This window comes from Oncorhynchus mykiss, chromosome 1 (genome assembly GCF_013265735.2).
Source record: "Oncorhynchus mykiss isolate Arlee chromosome 1, USDA_OmykA_1.1, whole genome shotgun sequence".
In the NCBI taxonomy this organism is placed as follows: domain Eukaryota; kingdom Metazoa; phylum Chordata; class Actinopteri; order Salmoniformes; family Salmonidae; genus Oncorhynchus; species Oncorhynchus mykiss.
Genome location: NC_048565.1, coordinates 79,080,631 through 79,092,895, shown reverse-complemented (window position 1 = coordinate 79,092,895; position 12,265 = coordinate 79,080,631). Strand labels below are relative to the sequence as shown.

The 12,265-nt window shown below is 42.3% G+C and overlaps 1 protein-coding gene across 4 annotated transcripts; it reads left to right on the top strand.

The window, feature by feature from the left end:
- Window positions 1–23: 23 nt before the first annotated feature.
- LOC110530032 (serine/threonine-protein phosphatase 4 regulatory subunit 3) lies at window positions 24–12,142 on the top strand. 4 transcript variants are annotated; one of them, XM_021612818.2, is made up of 16 exons: window positions 24–484; window positions 1,423–1,478; window positions 1,685–1,783; window positions 2,237–2,860; window positions 6,626–6,703; window positions 6,802–6,918; window positions 7,635–7,751; window positions 8,022–8,153; window positions 8,282–8,384; window positions 8,733–8,774; window positions 8,860–9,018; window positions 9,280–9,449; window positions 9,529–9,668; window positions 9,879–10,027; window positions 10,193–10,302; window positions 10,474–12,142. In XM_021612818.2, exons 1-16 carry the CDS (start codon window positions 343–345, stop codon window positions 10,570–10,572), a joined length of 2,337 nt encoding a protein of 778 aa, XP_021468493.1. In that variant the 5' UTR covers window positions 24–342; the 3' UTR covers window positions 10,573–12,142. The 4 variants fall into 4 exon arrangements, with proteins under 4 accessions (XP_021468493.1, XP_021468502.1, XP_021468484.1 ...); XM_021612827.2 differs by having other exon boundaries at window positions 10,193–10,340; XM_021612809.2 differs by having other exon boundaries at window positions 10,112–10,340.
- Window positions 12,143–12,265: the final 123 nt, after the last annotated feature.

The window sequence follows — 12,265 nt, the reverse complement described above, 5'->3', positions numbered from 1 at the left end:
GCGGTAGCTGTTTGATTGACGTAGGGGAAGAAAAAGATCGGATTACAAGATGGCGGTCTGTGGACGATAGTGAAGAGGCCGTCGTAGTTGTTTTCAACGGTGAATTTTACAGTTCGATAGATATCCTGCTTTCTGCGGGTAAAAAAAAAACAATCAGCCGCGTAATATGTTCATTAATTAGCACATTATTGTAAATCATACTCAGATGTATGTCTGGGACATGCGGGTAGAAACACGTTTGAAGCTCGGGGATAAGAACATAGCTAGACAACTATTTTAAAGATCGGGTGAACTAACGTTAGTGTTGGCTTGCTAACGCGTTAGTTTTTCCTCAAGGTAACTATGTCGGATACTCGGCGGCGTGTGAAAGTATACACGCTGAATGAAGACCGACAGTGGGACGACAGGGGCACAGGACATGTCTCGTCTACCTTTGTCGAACGACTAAAGGGAATATCATTATTAGTTCGGGCCGAATCCGACGGTGAGTTGCTAACTAGCATATCTTATAAGTAGACGATGGCTCGTCACGTTTGTTTTGTTCGTAGTTAGCCAGCTAGCTGGTAGCTAGCACAGGCCTCCCATTCAATAATTCCACATCGCTAGCTAGTTTGCGAACGATCTAACCAACTAGTTAGCGAGATCAGTTGGCAATCAATTGTTATTAGCTCACTAGCTACAAATGTAACTGCTGATGTCGACGTGTATGAGTTATTCTAGCCAACAACTGTAGCTAAATCACTATATTGCTAATACTGTCTGATTAACGTTATGTAGTTTGTTTTACGTTTAACGTTATTTGTAACCGTATGGGTGATTAGACTTGAAGATAACTGATTTGTTTTAATTATCGATGTAACGCTAGCATAACGTTAGCTAGCCAGTACTTGCAATATAAATGTGGTTGAACTAACTTCCTTTGAAACTCTTTCCGTTTCAATACTTAAGGTTATATACTTAACGAACTAGTTATCTTGTTAATGAACATTAGTACATTAAAAGTAGTGTATCCAACTAGCTATATAACGAGCTAGCCAGCCAACTAGCAACCTAGTCAAATAACTGTTGCACAGCTTGCTAGTTTAACGTTGGCTAGGTAACGTTACTAGTAAACTCACTTGGCTAACTCAGTAGTAAATAAAGGGATAGTTGTTGGCCAGCCCAAAACAAATTGTCAGCTCATTTATGGTGTGTTGTCTTTGTTTACATGCACAGTTTGTCAGTAAAAGTGTTCGGGTTTCAGCATTATCGTCAGTTACAACAGCCATCTTGTTGTTGATATTGAAGGCTTATTTGACGAACATTATTTCACACCATGTTAATGAATTATGTTGTTGATTATATAGTTGGGAACATTTAGACAGCAAATAATTATTTCAGTATGGTAGTGGTTAGCTAACTAAATGTCCTCATGTCTTTTAGGCTCACTTCTTCTGGAGTCTAAAATCAGCCCAAATACTGCATATCAAAAACAACAAGTAAGTATTCTACCTCTATCAAGGCCTGCTGTGTCTCTTCAGTGTACATTCAGTGTTGTATTCGCTCTGGGGAAGTTCCATTTATAAAAGTAACCTATGTATCTAAATAATTGTGAATGTGTACAGTTGTGGTTAATTTGACAATGCAAATACTTGAAAATAGAATTGTCTGAACTTGATCATGAGGACTGTCTTTCCCTGCTCAGGATACTCTGATCGTGTGGTCTGAAGCAGAGAACTATGATCTGGCTCTGAGTTTTCAGGAAAAAGCTGGCTGTGATGAAATCTGGGAAAAGATTTGTCAGGTAGTGTACGGTGTTTACTCTATATGGTTGTGTAAGTCAGTGTAAGTTTTATGAGTACTACTATGCTATTTATAGTTGTTTTATGGCACCAGAAAGCATACTTTTTAACTGCAGGAACACCGTTTATAGAACATGTCACAACTGTTGGTGACATACACACAAGTAAAAACATGCCTTGTCTGGAGAAACTGATTGTACCATATTTGCTTGATATTTGAAGCTCCTGCCCCCAATACTATGAATAACCATGTATGTGCATAGTAGCTCACTGCTGCTTCTTTAGGGGCCAGTAAACATACATTTTCTTTGTATGCCCATATAAGACTAACCCAGTAGTATTTAATCATTTTAAATGATAGAATATCATGTTATAGAAGTTTGTCCTTTGCAATGGGGGACTAGAGATCTTCTCTGTTATTCTTACCTTTGGCCTGTGTCTAATTTCCACCCCAGGTGCAGGGAAAAGACCCTGCGCTGGAGATCACCCAGGACCCCATCGATGAGTCTGAGGAGGAGCGCTTCGAGGAGATGCCAGAGACCAGCCACCTGGTGGAGCTGCCTCCATGCGAGCTAGCCCGGCTGGAGGAGATCGCTGACCTTGTGACTTCTGTCCTGTCCTCGCCCATCCGCCGGGAGAAACTGGCCCTAGCCCTTATGAGCGAAGGTTACATGAAGAAGCTACTGCAGCTCTTCCAGGTGTGTGAAGACCTGGACAACCGTGAGGGCCTACATCATCTGTATGAGATTGTGCGTGGCGTGCTTTTTCTCAACAAGGCGGCTCTGTTCGAGGTCATGTTCTCAGACGACTGCATCATGGACGTAGTGGGCTGCCTGGAGTACGACCCGGCGCTGGTGCAGCCCAAAAGGCACCGCGAGTTCCTCACCAAGACGGCCAAGTTCAAGGAGGTGATCCCCATCACGGACTCAGAGCTACGGCAGAAGATCCACCAGACGTACCGTGTGCAGTACATCCAGGACATCATCCTTCCCACTCCTTCTGTCTTCGAAGAGAACTTCCTTTCCACCCTCACATCCTTCATTTTCTTCAACAAGGTGGAGATAGTCAGCATGCTGCAGGTGAGTCACTGCAAACCAACAGTGCCAAACAACATTTTTCCATTCTTAACTACAAATGTAAGTCTATTTATTTATTTCACATTTTGCAGGATGAAATCTCGAGATGCACATCTCATTTGAGTGTCCAAAAAAAAAAACATACTTAGTAACAAGCATATGGCAACTGTCTAATAATAAGTGAAATAATAATTCATTAAAAAAAGTACACTAACAGCATAGAAACATTGTTGTACAACTACTCCTGCTACAACTAATACAAATTCTAATACAACTTATTAACCCCTGCAACAACTACTAAGTCAACTAATAAACTACTAATACATTAATATACTAAGTACCTATAATATATACATCCAGATTTACAAATATCTTCACATGGTGATGTTTCTATTAATTAAAAACACAAACGGGTTGTCCTTAACATTTGAAAAGGGGCTTTAAATTCACAGATTTTAATGCCCTGTTTTCTATTGGTAAATTATTCCAATCAGTTGGGTCTTTGTATCTGAAAGATCTTACAACAACCATGATGTAGTGTGAGCCTTGTCAAGTTAGGTGCTCCTTATATACACAGTACCAGTCAAGTTTGGACAGTCCTACTTATTCAAGTGTTTTTTTGTTTTTTTAAAAAACTATTTTCTACATTGTAGAATAAGTGAAGACATCAAAACTATGAAATAACACATGGAATTGTGTAGTAACCAAACAAAAGTTTTAAACAAATCAAAACATTTTAGATTCTAAAAAAGTAGCCACCCTTTGCCTTGATGACAGCTTTGCACACTCATTTTCTCAACCAGCTTCATGAGGAATGCATTTCCAACAGTCTTAAAGGAGTTCCCACATGCTGACTACTTGTTGACCGCTTTTCCTTCACTCTGCGGTTCAACTCTGGATGTGTGTTGGGTCATTGTCCTGTTGAAAATAAATTATAGTCCCACTAAGTGGAATCGTGATGGGATGGCGTATCACTGCAGAATGCTGTGGTAGCCATGCTGGTTAAGTGTGCCTTGAATTCTGAATAAATCAGCGTCACTAGCAAAGCACCATCACACCACCTCCATGCTTCACGGTGGGAACCACACATGCATAGATCATCCGTTCACCTATTCTGCATCTCAAAGACAGCGTTTGGAACCAAAAATCTCAAATTTGGACTCAACAGACCAAAGGACATACTTCCACCGGTCTAATGTCCATTGCTCATGTTTCTTGGCCCAAGCAAGTCTCCTTCTTATTGGTGTCCTTTACTAGTGGTTTCTTTGCAGCAATTCGACAATGAAGGCCTGATTCACGCAGTCTCCTCTGAACAGGTGATGTTGAGATGTCTGTTTCTTGAACTCCGTGAAGCATCTATTTGGGCTGCCTTTTCTGAGGTTGGTAACTCGAATGAACTTATCCTCTGCAGCAGAGGTAACTCTGGGTCTTCCTTTTCTGTGGCGGTCCTCATGTGAGCCAGATTCATCATAGCACTTGATGGTTTTTACGACTGCACTTGAAGAAACTTTCGAAGTTCTTAATGTTTTGCGTTGACTGGCCTTCATGTCTTAAAGTAATGGACTTGGTCTTTTGCGAAATAGGGATATCTTCTGTATACCACCCCTACCTTGTCACAACTGATTGGCTCAAACACAGTAAGAAGGAAAGAAATTCCACAAATGTAACTTAACAAGGCACATCTGTTAATTTAATTGCATTCCAGGTGATTAGCTCATAAAGCTGGTTGAGAGAATGCAAAGGGTGGCTACTTTAAAGATTCTATTTTGATTTAGCACATTTTGGTTAATACATGATTCCATGTGTGTGGTTTCATAGTTTTGATGTCTTCACTATTATTCTACAGTGTAGAAAATAGTAAAAATAAAGAAACCATTGAATGAAACCAACAATGTTGTGACTGAGTGTCTCTTGGTGCTTTTATTTTCTTGTGAAATTTGCCCCATCTGTAGATCTGAAGATAAATTGTAATCAATACATGTATGTGATATTCTGCTGTTGTAAACAACCTGGAATGGATCAACTTTATGAATAGGGATGCACTGATGACATTTTTGGCCAATATTTTCCTTGCCCAAAAAAGTTGATGCCGATATTTATTAAACATTTGCGCCCTTTTAAGCATTCTAGAACGGTTAAATAGTTGCAACACACACACGTTATTTTGTTGGCATTTACATATGTCCCCATTTACCAGTAAAACATAATCAAAACCTATTTGTTTCACTTACTTGCTGTGCTGTTTTGTTGTTCATTTGTTCAGTCTCAACCATTTCATCATACATGTCAACAGTGAAGTTTCAGCTCTGTCTATCCGTGGCCTTTCTTCCTCAGTGTGCACTGTCACTGTGTCCTTTTCCGTCTTGTTACAGACACCTCCGGACATTTCACGTAAACCCTGTTTCTTGTTTGCATCGAAGTAGCGGTCTTTGTACCTAGCATTGAGCATGGTGGCGACACAGTAGAGGCTCAGAGAGAATGCCACCGACTTGATTGTTCACAGCCTCTACTAGAGTACTTTTCCAAGTTAGCCCGGCGGTCTGTGTTGGCGTTTTTGTTGTGCAGGGGTTTCAATGCCATGACAGGGTATCACATTTGCTGCAGACGCACTTGAGCTTATTTCTCGAGTCAGTTGTTCAAATTGGAGCTACGAGTGTTCATGTTTCAAACATGTTCTCAAATGCCATTGAAATGGCAGCAGCGGAATGAGAACCAGCACATTCTTGAGCATGCAATACGGATTTCCTCAGTACGAAATCCTCGTCGACCCACTGCGCTGTCTGATTCAATTCTCATGGGGCTGACGTCTCTGGTCCAAATGTCCGTTGTGAAGCCCATAACAAGTTGCTTGTGGATGTGAGTTTCAACAATACTGTGTAACTCCAGTAGGGCAAAATCTGAAAAATAGCGCCTACTTGGTAGTGTGGTACCGGTGCTCGACCAGTCGGCGAAAGCCAACATCACCCAAGACAGAGAATGGTTGATTGTCAAGGGCAATGAATTCCATTATCTTGGCTTTAATGGATTTCGCCTCGGTTGTCTCATTGAAATTTTCTTACTCTTTCAAATGACTGCTTGATCCACACAGCTGACATTGTGGGCTAGGTTGGGAATGCTGTGTTGCATGTGTAGTGTTATATTTATCGTGGCGTCATTATGTCGTCTACCTACGTTTATAGGTATACAAGTCAGCTTTGACATCGGTTTTGCACGTTGCCGTTAAATTAGACATCTGGCTGATGTTGGCGTTTTTAGCTAATATTGACCGATTCCGATATGCTTACCGTTTCTATATGTTTTTTAAAATATCCTACTTATCAATGTATTTTATTTGACATAAATAGAATATCATATGATGTGATAAAATACTCATGCCACTTTGCTGTCTTCAGTATTGTAAATCGATGCTTGTTACTTCTCGATCAAACTGTTTGTCTTTGGCTCTGATATATGAACAGGTTTGTAGTTGATGGGGAATCTGTGAAGCCAACATACCAGTAGGCCCTGAATGTCTTGGATCTCACATTGATAACAATGATAAGGCTGTGGCATGATTTAATTTTTTTATTTTTAACTTCCCTTGGCAGTATAATTATACATGTTTAGAAGCTCAAGAGGGACATGGCCATGTCTATTGACCCCTGTAATAAATTTGGGTTCAGGCCTAGTGCTTTTCAACATGACCTCTCACCACAAAACCTCTAGAGACCACAGAGATCTGAGATGCAGTCGAGTATGTTAACTTTATATCCCTGCCTTAAACTACAGGAGGATGAGAAGTTCCTCACTGAAGTCTTTGCACAGCTAACGGATGAAGCCACAGAGGACGGTAAAAGGAGGGAACTAGTAAGTTTAATGATTAACTCTATTTATTAAAAGCATACAAATACTCAGCTTTTGTCATGAATGTTTCAGTACTGTCCTGTTTTCCTTCCTCTTCACAGGTGAACTTCTTCAAAGAATTTTGTGCTTTTTCACAAACCTTGCAACCGCAAAATAGAGATGCTTTCTTCAAGACTCTGGCGAATCTAGGCATTCTTCCTGCTCTTGAAATAGTCATGGTATGAATGGTTACTATGTACATTTTAAATGTCGTCTTTTTGCATATTTACCCTGGACATTTGGTTGTGTGTTTGATGTGGCAACATTCTCTCAATCACTTGAATGTGAAATCTCATCTCAACATCAAGGGCTGCATCTTGCCAGCACATGTCAAAAAAAGTGGAATGAATTTAAATGTACCAGAGTGACTCTTAAAGGGATGCTTCAGGATTTGGGTATAAAGCTCTTCATCTACTTCCCCAAAGTCAGATTAATGGTGGCTACCATTTTTGTCTACCTCCGTACAGTTTGAAGGGAGTTGCTAAATAACGTTGCGCTATGATTGGAAGTCAATGGTAACCGCTAGCATGCTAGTAGATTCCATAGACTTTGACCGCTAGCATGCTAGTAGATTCCATAGACTGAGTCATTGCGCTACAGCTAGTTAGCTTTGGCTTGCAAAACTACCTCTAACATCCTTCATACTGGATGCATACAAAAAAAAATGTATCTGTGATTTCATCTGACTGGGGATGTAGATAAAGGGATTCATTGCCTAAATCCTAAAGAATCCTTTTAATCCTGAATTTATAAAGGTCTAGAAAGTCAGTTAGTCCAGATTGCACGAAGACTCCTGAGCCCCTACAGAAACACGTGGATGGAGCTGAATGCGCTATTAGTTTGAGCTCACTGTGTATACCCAGTGTGTGACTAGTGTGTCTCACCGTCTCCACAGGGGATGGACGACCTGCAAGTGAGGGCTGCAGCCACAGACATATTCTCATACCTGGTGGAGTTCAGCCCCTCCATGGTCCGAGAGTTTGTTATGCAGGAGCCACAGCAGACTGATGATGTAAGTATATCATATAGCTAGCCCTACGTGATACTAGTGGGCCGATTTTTCACATTTCTCTGACACATGTAGGTGCCATATGGAGATGTGATTATGTAAATGAGAAGGCATGATTATTTAACCATTGAACGGTTTCTTATAGTAGGTGTTTACTGTTAACCCACGCATACCTTTTCTGAGCATTTAGATTGGATGAGTCTGAATTCTCTAGGGTGTTCTAGGTTTCCTGTACTTGACGCTACTCACAGTTCCCCTCTGTATGTTCATTAGGATGTGCTGCTGATCAACGTGGTGATAAAGCAGATGATCTGTGACTCGGACCCTGAGCTGGGGGGTGCTGTGCAGCTGATGGGGCTCCTACGTACACTGATTGACCCAGAGAACATGCTGACGCCCACCAATGTAAGACTATGTCCAAATACACACGCACTCTGTCACAACACTGGGAGTAATGATTTATTATGCAAGAAAACAGAACAGCTAGCTATACCTCATGATTTGTATGATACTTTCACTTTGAATCCTGTCAGAAAACGGAGAAGACCGAGTTCCTCAGCTTCTTCTACAAGTACTGCATGCAGGTCCTAACAGCCCCTCTATTGGCCAACACTGTAGACGAGAAGAAGTCCAAAGGTGAGGAGGGGGACAATTTTTTTGTATTTTAACTCGCGTGATTATAGATCTAAATGGATGCATGCATGGTCCGTGTTATCCGGAATCGTTGGGACGTCCCAACCTCATTGAAGTTGACATTTTTAAATGGTTACGGCAAGGGTTAGGGTTTAGGTTAGGGACATCCCAAGGATTCCGGATAGCACTGATAATATATGCATTGTGTGTATGGGCTCTGGTCCTTTGTAGAATTTGGTGTGTTTAGGTCCAGCTCTGTGTGGATATGCATATATTTTTGGTGGGCAGGCCAAGGTGTCTTGGTTTGGATCTGTTTGTATGACTGATATTCATTGTTTTTATGTCTCTCAGCTCTGCAAGAGGGATCCACCAAGATCAACCCAGTGTGTCCTGGTATTTAACCATATTATTACAATCCTAAATCTCATTTGACTAGGAGTGTCTCTCCCTATTGTAAATGCATGCCGCTGTCTTCCAGATAATTTCCAGACAGCTCAACTCCTGGCTTTGATTCTGGAGCTGCTGACATTCTGTGTTGAGCACCACACGTACCACATAAAGACATACATCATGAACAAGGACCTGCTACGACGAATCCTGGTGCTAATGAACTCTAAACACACCTTCCTGGCGCTGTGTGAGTCACCGGGGAAACACTACAGAGGGACATGGTTCTAGAATATGGGGAGCACCAAGCGTTGACATGAAAACATTGTGTCAGTAGAGTTAATTTGTTTAATGAAGCACATCAAGCTAGAACCCAGACCTTTGGACCCTTGGCTCCTGGGTATAATCCATTGATAAATCCACAACCTAAAATGTACTGCAAGTAATTGCCGGTATGGAGTTTCCTCAGCCTCTTTTCAAAGTGGTGATTGTACTGATTTTGTCTTAACAGGTGCTCTGCGCTTCATGAGGAGGATAATTGGGCAGAAGGATGAGTACTACAACCGCTATATTATCAAAGGGAACCTGTTTGAGCCAGTCATCAACACTCTGCTGGACAATGGCACTAGATACAACCTCCTAAACTCAGCCATCATCGAACTCTTTGAGTTCATCAAAGTTGTAAGCCCCCATTCACCCTTAACATGTCTGGTTACCATTTTACCACATGCACACACTCTCATGACATCTATCTCTACAGGAGGATGTTAAGTCCCTGATAGCACACATCATAGACAACTACTACAAAGCACTTGAATCCATTGAATACGTCCAGACGTTCAAGGGCCTAAAGGGCAGATATGAGCAGGAGAAGGACCGACAGACCCTGAGACTCAACAGGTCAGTGTTTCGTCATCTCCCACAGACATGGACACCTGGAATGGCGTTAAAGTGGAACATTTGATTTGTTTGGTTCAGTCAAAGAGGATAACTTGGCATATACTTTAATAGCAGTTGGTTTGTGTTGAGCAAAGTAAAGCAATGTTGCGTTGTCAAGTAACTTGTTATTTGTATAAAGCCTGTTAAAATTAGTTTACTGTATCCAAGCAGATATCGTAGGGATGCCCGAACGCTGGACGAGGATGAGGAAATGTGGTTCCATGAAGATGAGGATGATGACGAAGGAGAGGCTGTTGAGAAAAGTAGGCCAGAGGAAGAGTTCCCAGAGAGCTACGGAAAGTATATGGAAGCAAAAAAAGGTAAGTGCCGCCACTCTGCTCAGTGTGTTCAAACCCACAACTTGTGGAATGGTATGTTCACTATGTATTTCCGTCTCTTTACAGTTAAAGAGAGTGACGACAAAGAGAACTTCCCAACGCAGACCCCAACTGGCAGCTTTAAGTTTACCTTCTCTCATTCTGCAGGGGCTGCCAACGGTGCCAACGGAAAGCCAGCTGCCTCACACGCCGCCTCAGCCAGTCCCAACGGCTCCCCAGCCAAGTCGGACGCGACACCCGGCACCCTGGTAGTCAAGGTGAGCTTTCCCTGTCAACTGCCATTCTAATTGCCAAGGTGAGCCATATCCTCTTTCTACCTGTCAATCTGTAGTAAAAAGCCCCATTTGCCTGCCACCCCAGTAGTAAAAATGATCAAACCCAGAGTTGAGTCACTTGAGTTCTAATGTGACCTGTGTTCTCGTTGACAGACTGCGATGGTCGGCCTTGTAGACTACCCTGACGACGAAGACGAGGAGGAAGAAGACGAAGAGCAGTCGCCACGGAAACGTCCCCGTCTGGGCTCCTAAGCCAGTGAAATCGTCTGGTCTTGGTCAGCTGTGCCACAGTCACAGTCCACTGGACAGAGACCACTCCCACCTTCCTACCCTGCCCCCCCTGCTCCTACGTCCCCATATCTGGCCTGTGGACCAGAGAGGTTGAACAGTGCAATGGTTTCCCTGTTGGTCCAGCAGGGGCGCTGCACTTCACCCAAACCTCAGTCGCTCTACAGAAGGGGGAGCAGGTGCTAATGGGAGAGCCAGTCAGGCTAGCAGGACTAGCCGCTTAGTAATGGAAGCTTGATTGGCTGACCCTACAGAACTGTTCCTTTGGGTTGGGTGGAGGGAACTAGGCAAAGAGGGGGGATAAGTAACAACAAAAAAAAACGAACCTACAGAAAACAAAAGTTTCTTAGTTCTGAGGAGCAGGACTCAACTGTCGAAGCTGGGGCTGCATTGCCGAGGCTCACACACAACTAGTCAGGAATCCACTATTCATGAGTTTAAAAGTACTGTACAGGTTGTTGTTTTCATCATATGCCCCTTAAGTGATTTTAAAAAGGGGAGAGCTATACCTGCCAGTGTATTTTTTTTATTTTTTTGCTGCACAAATGGTGGGACCACTGTTCACCCTTAATTAAATTCATTGTAGAAAGCAATTCTGGTATTAAACTGCAGTAAAGTCATTTTTGCAGCTCACTGAGAATGTCTGAAGTTTGTGTATTCAGGGGCTTTGACTCACTGGCTCCAGCAGGTATGTATCTTGTTTTAAAAGAACAGAAACCCTTCTCAGTGGTACATACTACCGGTGATCCAGTTCAGTACTCCTGATGGGTTGAGTTTGTTGCTAGCACACATCCTGTTGGTCAGAACATATTTCAATCCAAAATTGCAGCAGTGGTGGCTAGACCAGCTACTGCCATTTATATAGACCAGGGATGCCCCCTCATCCCCATGTTTGTTGTTGAACAGTGTGGGTCTCAATTTACTGTTGGGTTAGAATAGTAGAATACACTAGGTGCAATTTTGTTGCATCAGTAGTTTCTCTTCTGACAGTCACTCAATTAGCCCATGTTGACAATTGGTAAATTAGTCTAGGCCAGCTATCTAAACTTGTGGTCATGGTTGAATTACCTACCGGGTGCCCCATTTTAATATATCTGATGATCAACTGCAAACGCATCCACCCTTTTACAAAATGTGTAGATAGGGGCTGCTAAATTGTTTTGCTTGCAAGGTGGGTGTAACAATTTAGCTTCGGCACCCAAAGGGCCAGGGCCTACTCTGACTGAATCTGTGGGTATGGATGTGTGTAAGCAGACCTGCGAGCCGTTGCGGCCCCGCTTGTTCAGATTTTGGGTGGCCCCTACCCCCAGCTATTGCCTATCCCTGATAGACGTAGTTTGAGATGTCAGGAAGAGGTGGAAAGCATTTGTCGGAGTACGTACAGCATCTGTGAATGCCCAAATGTAATTTCAAATGTCTAGAGGTTTTTCTCCCTGAAAAATGTGTACAAAGTGCATTTACTACCACTATCTCCATTCTAACATTTTGTATACAGTTGATACGTTTTCAGATTAAATGTGACCCTGGCATTAAAGTTGTGGATCTAGCTTTATTTTACTCTGGATATTAGTTGAATTTAATCTGTAAACTTTCATTTGGTTTGAGTGCTGAAAATGTCCAAATGCCTATCCAGTAGGTTTGCCTCTGAGGTACCCAT

Coding starts and splice junctions, on each gene's coding strand:
- LOC110530032 (XM_021612803.2), top strand. CDS start 343: ATGTCGGATACTCGGCGGCGTGTGAAAGTATACACGCTGAATGAAGAC. Junction 7,752..8,021: donor AGCCACAGCAGACTGATGAT/GTAAGTATATCA, acceptor TATGTTCATTAG/GATGTGCTGCTGATCAACGT. Junction 8,775..8,859: donor GATCAACCCAGTGTGTCCTG/GTATTTAACCAT, acceptor GCTGTCTTCCAG/ATAATTTCCAGACAGCTCAA.